The sequence below is a fragment of the Nycticebus coucang genome, chromosome 18 (genome assembly GCF_027406575.1).
Source record: "Nycticebus coucang isolate mNycCou1 chromosome 18, mNycCou1.pri, whole genome shotgun sequence".
Lineage (NCBI taxonomy): Eukaryota > Metazoa > Chordata > Mammalia > Primates > Lorisidae > Nycticebus > Nycticebus coucang.
In genome coordinates, this window is record NC_069797.1 from 28,031,288 (window position 1) to 28,043,996 (window position 12,709).

The 12,709-nt window shown below is 41.0% G+C and overlaps 1 protein-coding gene across 2 annotated transcripts in view; it reads right to left on the reverse strand.

Annotated features, from left to right (window-relative positions):
- Nucleotides 1-3,203: 3,203 nt before the first annotated feature.
- Nucleotides 3,204-12,709, reverse strand: part of PAFAH1B1 (platelet activating factor acetylhydrolase 1b regulatory subunit 1) — a 104,483-nt gene continuing 94,977 nt past the window's right edge. For both annotated transcript variants that reach the window (XM_053568523.1, XM_053568524.1), the window contains exons 9-11: nt 11,820-11,921; nt 7,196-7,352; nt 3,204-5,972 (exon numbers count right to left, since the gene is read on the reverse strand). In XM_053568523.1, coding sequence (XP_053424498.1) covers nt 5,899-5,972; nt 7,196-7,352; nt 11,820-11,921 — 333 coding nt within the window. In that variant the 3' untranslated portion in view covers nt 3,204-5,898. The remainder of the gene's footprint in view (nt 5,973-7,195; nt 7,353-11,819; nt 11,922-12,709) is intronic.

Consider the following 12,709-nt stretch of genomic DNA (forward strand, 5'->3'; position numbering starts at 1 on the left):
AAAAAAAAAAAAGAAGAAGTTGAATCACTTAAATCAGTGGTTCTCAAACTTGAGCCTGCCTCAGAGTCATCTGGAGGGCTTGTTAAAACAGATAATAAAGTAGGCTCCAAGCCTGGCGCGGTGGCTAATGCCTGTAATCCTAGCACTCTGGGAGGCAGAGGCAGGTGGATTGCTTGAGTGCAGAAATTCAAGACCAGCATGAGCAAGAGTGACACCCCATCTCCACTAAGAGCAGAAAAACTGAACCAAAAGGACCGCTTGAGCCCAAGAGCTGCAGGTTGCTGTGAGGTATGACGACGCCATGGCACTCTATCCAGGGCAACAGCATGAAACTCTCTCAAAAATAAATAAATAAAAATAAAGTAGGCTCCACCCTATTTCAGATTCAGTGTGTCTGAGGTTAGGCCCTGTAACTTGTTTTTTTTTCCTTTCAAGATCCTTAATACAATTTGTATTCCTAAAGAGCTCCCAGGTACTGTTGAGAGGGGAACACCTAGGATTCTGGCATGTCAGCAGTTGAGAACTGTGTCTGCACGGAAGTCAGACACAGTTTTTGGTTCGGCACCTGTAGCTCAGCAGCTAGGGCGCCAGCCACATGCAAGAGCTGTTTCGAATCCAGCACAAGCCTGCCAAACAACCATGACAACTACAACCAAAAAAAAAAAATAGCCTGGCGTTGTGGCGGATGCTTGAGAGGCTGAGGCAAAAGAATCGCTTAAGCCCAAGAGTTGGAGGTTGCTGTGACACTACAGCACTCTACTGAGGGCGACACTGTGAGACTCTTGTCTCAACAACAAAAAAAAAAAGTTGTTCACCAGGCTAAGCAGGACAGAGTTCCTACATCTGGGACACAGCGTGCCCACCCCAAGTCTTCTACCTTCCTGCCCCTCACCCAGCGTCAGAGACAGATACCATATGAACCTGGGAAGGAAGCTTGACATGTGAGACATCCAGCCCTGAGTTCAATAGACTTTTGAACACAGCATTTCAGATACTAAAGCTAGAACTCTACCCCTCCGGAAAATGGTCACCCGGATGTCAGCTTAGGGGAAAGGGGCAGGGGAGGAATCCTGCAAGGAAATAGAAAAGCTGCAAAATGCAGGAAACTAACTTCAGACAAATTATTTTGCTGCTTTGGGCCCAGCTTCCCATTTTAGGGGAGGCTACTCCCAACAGGAGACAAGAAAACAAGTGGGCTCTAAGAAAAAAGCCAATGCATGACTCAGCATCTGCCCTTTGAAGCCTGGGAACTTCAAGGCACCCTGAGGACACTAGCTGAGCAGCAGTCTGCAGAGAACACGCAGGACACTGCCAACAGGTGGAAAGCACACCCAGAGCCCTGGGGCCAGGGATGAATGCTTCTGTATATTTCTTTTCTTTTTTTTTTTTTTGTAGAGACAGAGTCTCACTGTACTGCCCTCGGTAGAGTGCCGTGGCATCACACAGCTCACAGCAACCTCTAACTCTTGGGCTTACGTGATTCTCTTGCCTCAGCCTCCAGAGCAGCTGGGACTACAGGCGCCCGCCACAATGCCCGGCTATTTTTTGGTTGCAGTTTTGGCCGGGGCTGGGCTTGAACCAGCCACCCTCGGCATATGGGGCCGGCGCCCTACTCACTGAGCCACAGGCGCCGCCAGCTTCTGTATATTTCAAACAAAACTGAAAACAGTATTAGGGATCTTCATGAATCCAAGACCAGTGAGCAGGGTAACAGCTTACTCAAGAACAGAACAAACAGGGCCCCTTATCTCTGGGCTCTGAACCCAAAAGGTAGATTCTTCACAAAGGGGGGTGCAACACACCATTCCAGGCTTGAGCTATATAGTTACTGTGTCAGAATAAAATGGGGTACTGGAGGGCTGCAGCTGCCAAGCCTGTCTCCCAGTCTGCTCTGTGCAAGTGCAGCAAGCAAGAGCCACTCTGTGGTGGAAGGGAGACAGGAAAGCCAGGGCTGGCACCGGCACTAACCTTTAAAAGCCTCCTCTCAAGGCTCTGCTGCCTGCCCTCCCACCACTTTGTGCCTTACTCTATGACTGGCGCTACATGCAGCCACACTTCCTAGCAAGATTTCATCTGCACACAAGACAAACAAAAACCCATCTAGTTTTATAGGCATTTAATAGTTTACCAATTGGTACAATAAGATTTTTTAATATGCAGAAAACATGAATAAATTTTGTTTTACACAGTCTGAGCAACAAATCTTACTGTAAAACACAAGAGCAATATTATATACATTCCTTTACTGATTTTTTAAAATTGTGTCAATATCTTCAGTTAACTCTTGCAATCTGGGGAACTGTTTTCTCAATTACCATCTCTGCAATGTTCATATGAAATCAATGCTTGCCTTCATGTCAGTGTCACGATCAACTTCTAATGCGAAGACTTTGTGTATTTCTAACATCTTCAGAGTGAGCTTTAGGGATACTGAAGGATAGGCAGGACAAGAAAGCAGCTACTTCCATGATGTAGTGGAAAGATAAAAAGGCCCGTTCACGTGACTTGTAAATCCAGCTTGCCCCCCCCACTGGAAAAAAAAACCCAAAACCTTTTTTTCCACCAATTTTGTACATGTTGCTTCTCTACCAGGAGAATCTTCTTTGTGTCATCTCAATTAACACATTGGACTTATATACAGCTGGACAGAAAGAGTAACCATTTTAAGTGCCTTTTCCTTCAATAATTTAACTTCAGTTGCTTAAGGATTATCAAGCCACCACTGTCAACAAACAAAATATCCTGTACTTTTAAATAGTTTTTCTTTAAATAAACTTAAAAAAAACTATTTAATGAGTGATATTACTGGGAAGTTCACACAGAAACAGAAAGAGGCAAACAGGAGAGCAGGGCACTGACAGTAAGGAGACTGGGCTTGGTGAACCTGGAGCCAAAGCTTCCAAAGACCACGGCAAGCACTCCTGGCCCCGGACGACTTGCTAACACTAGTGATTTTTAGAATAGTGCCCTGGGCACACCATTGGTCACACCACAAATAGACAAAACAGGACGGTCTTAGTCTCCTAAAGTGCAAGATGCCATGTCAACAAGCAACTAGTCTCCAAGTGATGTCTACACCACAGTTTCCATGGCTCACACTCTGAAAGAGCACAGCCAGGATTTCTTGGGCACGTTGTATTAGGGTGGCACTGGAATGTCTGTTCTCACACACACACAAAGTCAATAATTATCTGAGGATGTATAACTCTACCAGCTTTTTATTTCTTAAATAAGTGGCCAATTTGCTTGAGAAAGTGACAAAGCAGCAGTGAATTTCTAAACCAATTAATAAAATCCTCTACTTACAATCCAAACCAGTAACCATCATTGTCCTTATCCCAGGCAAGGCACGGGGTTAGACAGCAGACAGAGAAAATAGAGAACACAGAGAAAGGGCATCAACAGGGCAGTGTCAGACAACAATGCAGGAAACCTTTGCAAATCTGATTCTAGATTGTAGATGGATTGCTCTCCCCCACTCCCCTTCATTATTCAAACAGGGCTCATTACATTTGGATCCAGTTGTGGACCATCCCTGAGATTCAATGTTCGCTGCTTCTTAAATGGAGGATATCTGGTAACTCGACTAAGCAGCAGGCTGTGGCAATCTCCCAAGTAAGGATAACTTTGTTCACAGAGTAATTGTTTCTCCTCCTTTGTCAGTGAAAGTCACTGTATGCTGCAGGAGAAGAAATCGTTTCCTCCTACACTGGTACCATTTTTCCTTTATTGTTCATATTTATGAGTGATTTCTAGATGTTGTGGCTTACCCTTAAACAATTCATGCTAAAAAGAAATTAAAATACAAGACATTTATACATGTACAAATGTTAAGATGCACCATTTCTATGTATTTATATTTCTCAAAATAGGACAGGATATAGCAGCAAACAAGAACAAAGATATTTTCCATAGTTTTTGTAAAAAAAGAAAAAATCCACTCAGAAGGGGAAAAAAAAAGACTTCTCAATGTAAGCAGGGTTGTGAGGCAATATTGTCCTGAATGTTAGTCTACTGTATTTAAGGAATTAGCTTAAGATGTAATTTTTGTCCTCAAAAAATAGCCATTAGCTTTCAAAAACACTTTCCCTTCCAGAGACCTCTCTCAGGAATTATTAAAAACAAATAAGCAAACAAACGAAAAGACACAAGCTAGACATAAAGCTGCTTCTAGTTAATATATGGCCTAGTCTCTGTGTGTGTATCTACAGGACGTTAACTCTCACCCTTTGTCTTCTTCAGTAACCAAATTTCCATTAAATACTAAAAGGGACATTAAAAAAAAAAATCACATATTACACAAATGAATAAAATGAAATTCACAATAAATTTTTTGTTAAACTGTCACTGTTATTTCATTGTTCTGTTAACTTTTCAAACTTTCTTTAAAAAAATGGTTAGCTAAGGAATGGAATTCTTTATTAATAACTAACAATGGAATGAATGAACAGTGTTCCAAAAGTCATGGATAAAAATTCTTTTACCTACTTGTAATAACTTTGGATTAAAATATACAATATATCTAGGATGTGTAAAATGCTGAATGGCCAAATTAGAGGGGAAAATAACAAAAGTAATTTTCCCTCAGCTGGAAAAAATCTCCACAGAGTCAGAACTAGTTTTCAGAATAATTACAATCAAAAAGGGTTTATATCTAAAGCATGGCATTCCACAGTGAGATTTATTCTACTTATCTGTTTTAGCACTTCTTCAGAACCCTAGGACCAAGGACATGGAGGTTGATGTGTGATATACACATACAGACTTATCCACTTATAGATAGGCCCATATACTTATAAACATTTATATATAAACCAAAAGTGAAAACACAGTACATTTTTTTATGCACGCTCCATTAAACCCTGTCATTTTATAAACTTTTAAGTAAAACACAGTTCAAATCAATATCAGATTCATGTTGAAAAACAAACTGTTGTATTTCTCCCACTCCTTTAAAATGGGCAAACATAACCTTTTCAGTATTTCTGTCATTGTAATGCACATTGCACATCCCTAAAAAACATCAAAAAACAAATAGTGATTTGTACCATGACACACTCAATGGGAAGATTAAATTCTACTTGGAAGTCACATCACTATACAGTCTAATAATATGGAGACAACTAGAAGTATGTCTAGTGTGGAAAATAGAAGCTAAGAGTATGACAGTGTTTTCTAACCTGCTTACAAAGCATTAAGACCCAAATGAAATAAATGAGTTGCTATTAGCTGCTGAGATTTTTCTTATTTGAAATTTACAGTCATTTTCTTACATAAATATACCACTAACTTTTGCTTGATAGGCTGCCAAAACAAATGAACCGTACTGATTTGGCAAATGTGTCATGACAAAAATTCCAATGTGTTATCTCCAATAATTACATAGATGGTTCAGAAAATTTTGAATTGTAGCCTTATTATCTAACATCCTTAAAGATTTAGTAAGCACACTTAAGTGATGTTACATAGATACACATTTCAGAAAAAGTCCTAAAACCACCACTTTCCCCCAAATGAGGCCATCAAGTCAGGCACCAACAGATAGCAGAAAGAAAAACAGGAATTAATAATCCAACATAAAATGACACTGTCAACTATTCAGTTTAGTGCCCTAGTTCAATTTTTTCAACTTCTGCCTTCTTAGGCCTGGTGTGACCAATGCCAGCCCAGGTTTTTAAACCCTATGGTACTTCTAGACAACGTATGTAAATTTACAGTATACAATTTGGATTCACCATGCATGAATACTTTGTGTGTAACATTTAATAAGCTCAATCTACATCCAGAATAATTTACATGAAAGGACAATATTTATTTAAACAGAGCTCAATGGGGTAACCATGGTATCATCAGAGTGCATCCAGAGGAAAAAGGAAGGAGGGGCCAAATGAGACTCAATCAACGGCACTCCCACACCTTTACTGTTTGATCTACACTGCCAGTAACCACATAGGGTGCCGTCTTGTGGAAATCTGAAAGAAAATAAAAAGTCTTATTTTAAAATCATATTGAGCCAGATACAGTTTTTAGTAAGCCACAAAATAATCAAGTTCAAGAACCAGGAATATCCTTATTTCTCTAATATACCCACAACCCTGGAAGATATCTAGTTTAACAACTTGGTTAGGGAAGCTGCGATTTAATGATTAAATCCATGGGCAGCGCCTGTGGCTCAAAGGGTTGGGCGCTGACCCCATATGCCGGAGGTAGTGGGTTCAAGCCCGGCCCCGGCCAAAAACTGAAAAAAAAAAATCCTATGTTAACACCTGAGTAAAAAGGTCTATACTCCCATTTCTCCCATCCCAAATGGGGCTCAAATCTAACAACAAGAATGATAATCTCGGCATATCCAGTTATTGAACACAATGTTCCAGGCAGAGCGCAATATCATGCTTGATTGATCCCCTAAACAATCCTGTAAGGAAGATATTAGTATATTATATTTTACTATATTCACTATCTTAAATTCTAGAGTCAAGTCTAGATGATTCCCAGGATGTCTACTGAACTTAAATACAATTCCCTAAGTTTCTACTAAATGATAGCATGTATGTGTCAGATGGAAAGGTTGAGTAAAATTTCTTTTGAGAACCTTATAAATTAGTAGACGAGAAAAATTACCCATCAGAGTTGTAAGTATACTCTTCACGATTTTAGTTTCCAAAACCAATGTTGTGCAATGGAGAAAGTAATTTTTTTATTTTAAGGCTAATGATAGAAAAAGAGTTAAGGGGCTCGGCACCCCTAGCTCAGCAAGTAGGGTTTTAGCTACATATACCGAGGCTGGTGGATTCTAGCCTGGCCTGGGCCTGCTAAGCAGCAATGACAACTGCAACCAAAAATTAGCTGGGCATTGTGGCAGGCACCTCTAGTCCCAGCTACTCGGGAGGCTGAGGCAAGAGAATCGCTTCAGCCCAGGAGTAATTGTTGTGAGCTGTGATGGCATATTGAGGGCAACATGGTGAGACTCTATCTCAAAAAAAAAAAAAAAAAAAAAAAAACAAGCAAGAGAATTAAGGAAAGGAGAATTTAAAACAAATGGTAGGAATTCATAAAATTTTAACCTGCCTTCTCTATTCTGCCTTGAAAGTATATACTCATTTCTTACCTGGCAAAGTCCACTTGGTTGTGTAAAACTTTGTTCTATCTGGCATTCCAAAACCTAATGCTCAGAAACCATACAATTTGTACATACCCAAGGAGGTAACAAAGTGTTCATGCGCATTGAGGGTCTTCATGCATCTCTTGTTCTTATAATCCCATACACGTAAGGTCTTGTCATCAGCACAACTCAAAATAAACTTCCCACCAGAATGAAACAGAACTCCACGTACCCAATTATCATGACCCACCTTAAAAATAAAAAGGTATCTGACTTAGTAAAAGGGAAAAAATGTTAAGTAGCATCTATGAAATAATACGTTATTACATTAAAACTATATACACCGAAACCATCAAAAGACAAAATAAGAAATAGGAAGTAGGGCGGTGCCTGTGGCTCAGTGAGTAGGCACCAACAGATAGCAGAAAGAAAAACAGGAATTAATAATCCAACATAAAATGACACTGTCAACTATTCAGTTTAGTGCCCTAGTTCAATTTTTTCAACTTCTGCCTTCTTAGGCCTGGTGTGACCAATGCCAGCCCAGGTTTTTAAACCCTATGGTACTTCTAGACAACGTATGTAAATTTACAATATACAATTTGGATTCACCATGCATGAATACTTTGTGTGTAACATTTAATAAGCTCAATCTACATCCAGAATAATTTACATGAAAGGACAATATTTATTTAAACAGAGCTCAATGGTATCAACAGAGTGCATCCAGAGGAAAAAGGAAGGAGGGGCCACATACCGCGGGTGGAGGGTTCAAACCTGGCCCCAGCCAAATTGCAACAAAAAAATAGACGGGTATTGTGGCAGGCGCCTGTAGTCCCAGCTGCTTGGGAGGCTGAGGCAAGAGAATTGTCTAAGCCCAAAAGCTGGAGGTTGCTGTGAGCTGTGTGATGCCATGGCACTCTACTGAGAGCGATAGAGTAAGACTCTGTCTCTACAAAAAAAAAAAAAAAAAAGTGAAGAAAGAAAGAAATGGGTGGCACCTGTGGCTCAAAGGAGTAGGGCGCCGGCCCCATATGCTGGAGGTGGTGGGTTCAAACCCAGCCCCAGCCAAAAACTGCAAAAAAAAAAAAAAAAAAAAGAAAGAAAGAAAGAAAGAAAGAAATAGGAAGTCTAGGAAACTCTTCTAGAATTAAGGGAAACAGAAAACTAAGAAGATGGATGGCACCTGTGATTCAGTGGGTAGGGTGCCTGCCCCATATATGGAGGGTGGCAGGCACCTATAGTCCCAGCTACTTGGGAGGCTGAAGCAAGAGAATCGCCTAAGCCCAAGGGCTGGAAGTTGCTGTGAGCTGTGATGCCATGACACTCTACTGAGGGTGATAAAGTGAGACTCTGTCTCTTAAAAAAAAAAAAAAAAAGAAAGAAAAGAAAAGAAAACTAACAAGACATTATAACTAAGAGCTTAAAAAGAAAGTATAAAGAACATTATTAAGATAATTGGAGAAAACATGAATATGCATTGAATAAATGTTGATGTTCTTGAGTGACATTAATTTCATTGTGGTGTTCTTAGGCAATAAGGGGTAATGTGGCATAGTTATCTACAAAGATCTCTCAAATGGTTCTGCAAAATGTACACACAGATACAGGAATTAACAACTGGTGACTGAGGAAAGGATATCTAGGCATTCACTCACTATATTAGCTATCCAACCATTTATACAGCCTCTCTCCTAGTAGCTCTGGAACTTGCAATTTATCCTTAAGTTAACAGGTAATGCCCAGAGATTTATTTGATAAAAGTTTGCTACAAAACAAAGTATATGCTATGTCATTTCTTTTGTTGTTGAGACAGACTCTCTGTCTCAAAATAAATAAATAAATAAAATTAAACACAGATTAACATGTTCTTCAGTCTCAACATTTCAAGAGCTCAACAGCCACATGTGGCTAGTAGCTACCATGCTAGCCAGTGCAGATACAGAATACCACTGGAGATGGTTATACTGGATAGCTCTAGTCTAGAGAAATACACTTGGGAGGTATTCTTTGATATGGTAGACTGTTCTTTTAGCTTTTCCATATATATCTAAATTTATCTGCAAAGGAAATGACTATATTGCTTTTGTAAAAAGAACAATAAAGAGTTATTTTAATGAAGGAGCACAATAAAGTAACATATCTTTTCCTTGATTTATACTACCTTTGCCTTTGTTTAAAATACTGCGATCTTGGGCGGCGCCTGTGGCTCAGTGAGTAGGCGCCGGCCCCATATGCCGAGGGTGGCGGGTTCAAACCCAGCCCCGGCCAAACTGCAACAAAAAAATAGCTGGGCGTTGTGGTGGGCGCCTGTAGTCCCAGCTGCTCGGGAGGCTGAGGCAAGAGAATCGCGTAAGCCCAAGAGTTAGAGGTTGCTGTGAGCTGTGTGACGCCACAGCACTCTGCCTGAGGGCGGTACAGTGAGACTCTGTCTCTACAAAAAAAAACAAAAAAACTGCGATCTGGGTGGCGCCTGTGGCTCAATGCGTAAGGTGCCAGCCCCATGTACCAAGGGTGGTGGTTCAAACCCAGCCCCTGCCAAACTGCAACAAAATTGTTGCGGGCATTGTGGCAGGTGCCTGTAATCCCGGCTACCTGGGAGGCTGAGGCAAGAGAATTGCCTAAGCCCTGGAGTTGGAGGTTGTTGTGAGCTGAGATGCCACGGCACTATACAGAGGGTGACAAAGTGAGACTCTGTCTCTACAAAAAAAAATAAAAATAAAAAATACTGCGATCTATCAAAGTCTCCCATCACTAGCCTTAAGGCCTCAAGAAACAGTTAAATCACATTTCTTGTGATCACACCAAAATAAAGCAGAAAAAAAGTACTCTCTTCAGCTGAAAAATTTCCTGGGGAAATTCATGTGACCTGTGCTGTTACAGAAGGGGAAAGCAAAAAAAAAAAAACAAGAAGGGGAAAGCAAACTTTACGATTTTTTTTTTTTTTTGAGACAGAGTCTCACTATGCCATGCCCTTAGAGTGGCATGGCATCACAGCTCAAAGCAACCTCCAACTCTTGGCGTAAGCAATTCTCTTGCCTCAGCCTCTCAAGGAGCTGGACCTACAGGCACCTGCCACAACTTGGCCTAGGCTGGGTTCGAACCTGCCAGCTCCAGTGTATATGGCTGGTGACCTAGCCACTGAGCTACAGGTGCCGAGACACTTTTTGATTTTTTAATGTAAATCATCTTTTCTAACAGCAATATACTATAATTGAACTCACCTTGGAATATTACTACTAGGAGAGATTAATTTTATTTTTTTTGTAGAGACAGAGTTTCACTTTATTGCCCTCGGTAGAGTGCTGTGGCCTCACACAGCTCACAGCAACCTCCAACTCCTGGGCTTAAGCGATTCTCTTGCCTCAGCCTCCCAAGTAGCTGGGACTACAGGCGCCCGCCACAACGCCCGGCTATTTTTTGGTTGCAGTTTGGCTGGGACCGGGTTTGAACCCGCCACCCTCGGTATATGGTGCCGGCGCCTTACGGACTGAGCCACAGGCGCCGCCCTTTATTTTATTTTTTGTAGAGACAGAGTTTCACTTTATTGCCTACAGTAGTGCTGGGGCATCACACAGCTCCCAGCAACCTCCAACTCATGGGCTTAGGTGATTCCCTTGCCTCAGCCTCTGGAGTAGCTGGGACTACAGGTGCCTGCCACAACGCCCGGCTATTTTTTTGTTGCAGTTTGGGTGGGGCTGGGTTTGAACCTGCCACCCTCCGCATGTGGGCCAGCACCCTGCCCACTGAGCCATAGGCACCGCCAGAGATTAATTTTATAATCAATTATTGATGATACTTCCACATGTCTGTCATACTCTATAGGGAGACAATCCCCTTAAAGTATAGTTAGTACCTAAAGAGTGTTCTAAACATAGATGCCAATTATAAAAACTGCTACTGATTATCTACCTTATCCCTTAGAACTCTTTTTTTTGAGACAGAGTCTCACTCTGTCACCCTCGTTAGAGTTCTGTAGCATCACAGCTCACAGCAACCTCCAACTCCTGGGCTTAAGCTATTCTCCTGCCTCAGCCTCCCAAGCTGGGACTATAGGCGCCTTCCACAATGCCTGGCTATTTTTTGTTACAGCTGCCACTGCTGTTTTAGCTGACTGGGGCCAGTTTCAAACCCGCCATCCTCGGTATATGGGGCTGGTGCCCAACCCGCTGAGCCACAGGCACCGCCCCATCCTTTAGAACTCTTTTAGGCACACAAGATGTCCACAATCCTTACTAATATTTATATATCCTTATATAGCAATCTAGATGCTCCTAAAATGAATGGAGAATTTCCAAACCAGAAAGCTAGCACCATAAATTTCATAATGTTAAAATAAACCGAATAACCAGACCACCTGAACAAAGAGATAATGGTGAAATTCCAAAATAAAGAAACAAACATCTTCAAAATTGTGTACGTTTAAGAACAGTTTCTTCTCAGTAGGAGGTATTATACAGTTTTAAAACAGACAGTAAGCTAGTAGTTCCTTACCAGCACTGACTAGCTTGAGTCTTTATATACAATATTCTATAGACGTTTCATGATAACAATGGAATTGTAAAAATTTAAAGAAAAGCACCTTTATGAAGTATTTCAAAGGCCAGAGTAATTCAGAATATTTAATAAGATATCACAAAGTACCTAATCCAAAAAGGTATAAATGAAGTGAAGATGCAAAAGAAGCAAAAGAAGCAATGAGATTACACAAACTTACAAGGGTCATAAGGCACATGCCAGTACTGACATCCCACATCTTAATAGTCTTGTCTCTGGATCCGGACAGCAAGAATGGCCCAGGCTTGCCACTTTTTTTAGTCTGCAAAAGACATAAAAATTAAGTTTCCCATGCAAGAATTTAGGTGGATTTTAAATCGCTTCTATCTAGTAATGATCTGTATTTCCAATTTATAAAAACACATTTTTTTTTTTAAATCTATGAAACATAAATATGTACTTTTTTTTTTTTTTTTTGGTTTTTGGCCAGGGCTAGGTTTGAACCCGCCACCTCCAGCATATGGGACCGGCGCTCTACTCCTTGAGCCACAGGCACCGCCAATATGTACTTTTTTTTTTTTTTTGAGACAGAGTTTCAAGTTGTCACCCTAGGTAGAGTGCTATGGCATCATACCTCATAGCTCTTGGGCTCAACTGATCCTGTTGCTTCAGTTTTCTATTTTTAGTACAGTTTTACTTTGTTGCTCAGGCTGGGGTTTTACTTTTTGCTCAGGCTGGTCTCAAACTTGTGAGCTTAAGCAATCCACCCGCGTCGGCCTCCCAGAGTGCTAGGATTACAGGCATGAGCCACCACACCTGGCCAAATATGTAAGTCTTTTTTCTTTTTTTGTAGAGACAGAGTTTCACTTTATGGCCCTCGGTAGAGTGCCATGGCATCACACAGCTCACAGCAACCTCCAACTCCTGGGCTAAAGGGATTCTCTTGCCTCAGCCTCCCGAGTAGCTGGGACTACAGGCAAATATGTAAGTCTTTTGATACCATACCTAGGCTACACGGGAAGAAACCAGAAAATAAAAGAATAAAAAATCTTCCCTTAGGGCCGGGTGTGGTGGCTTACATCTGTAATCCTAGCACTTGAGAAGCCAAGG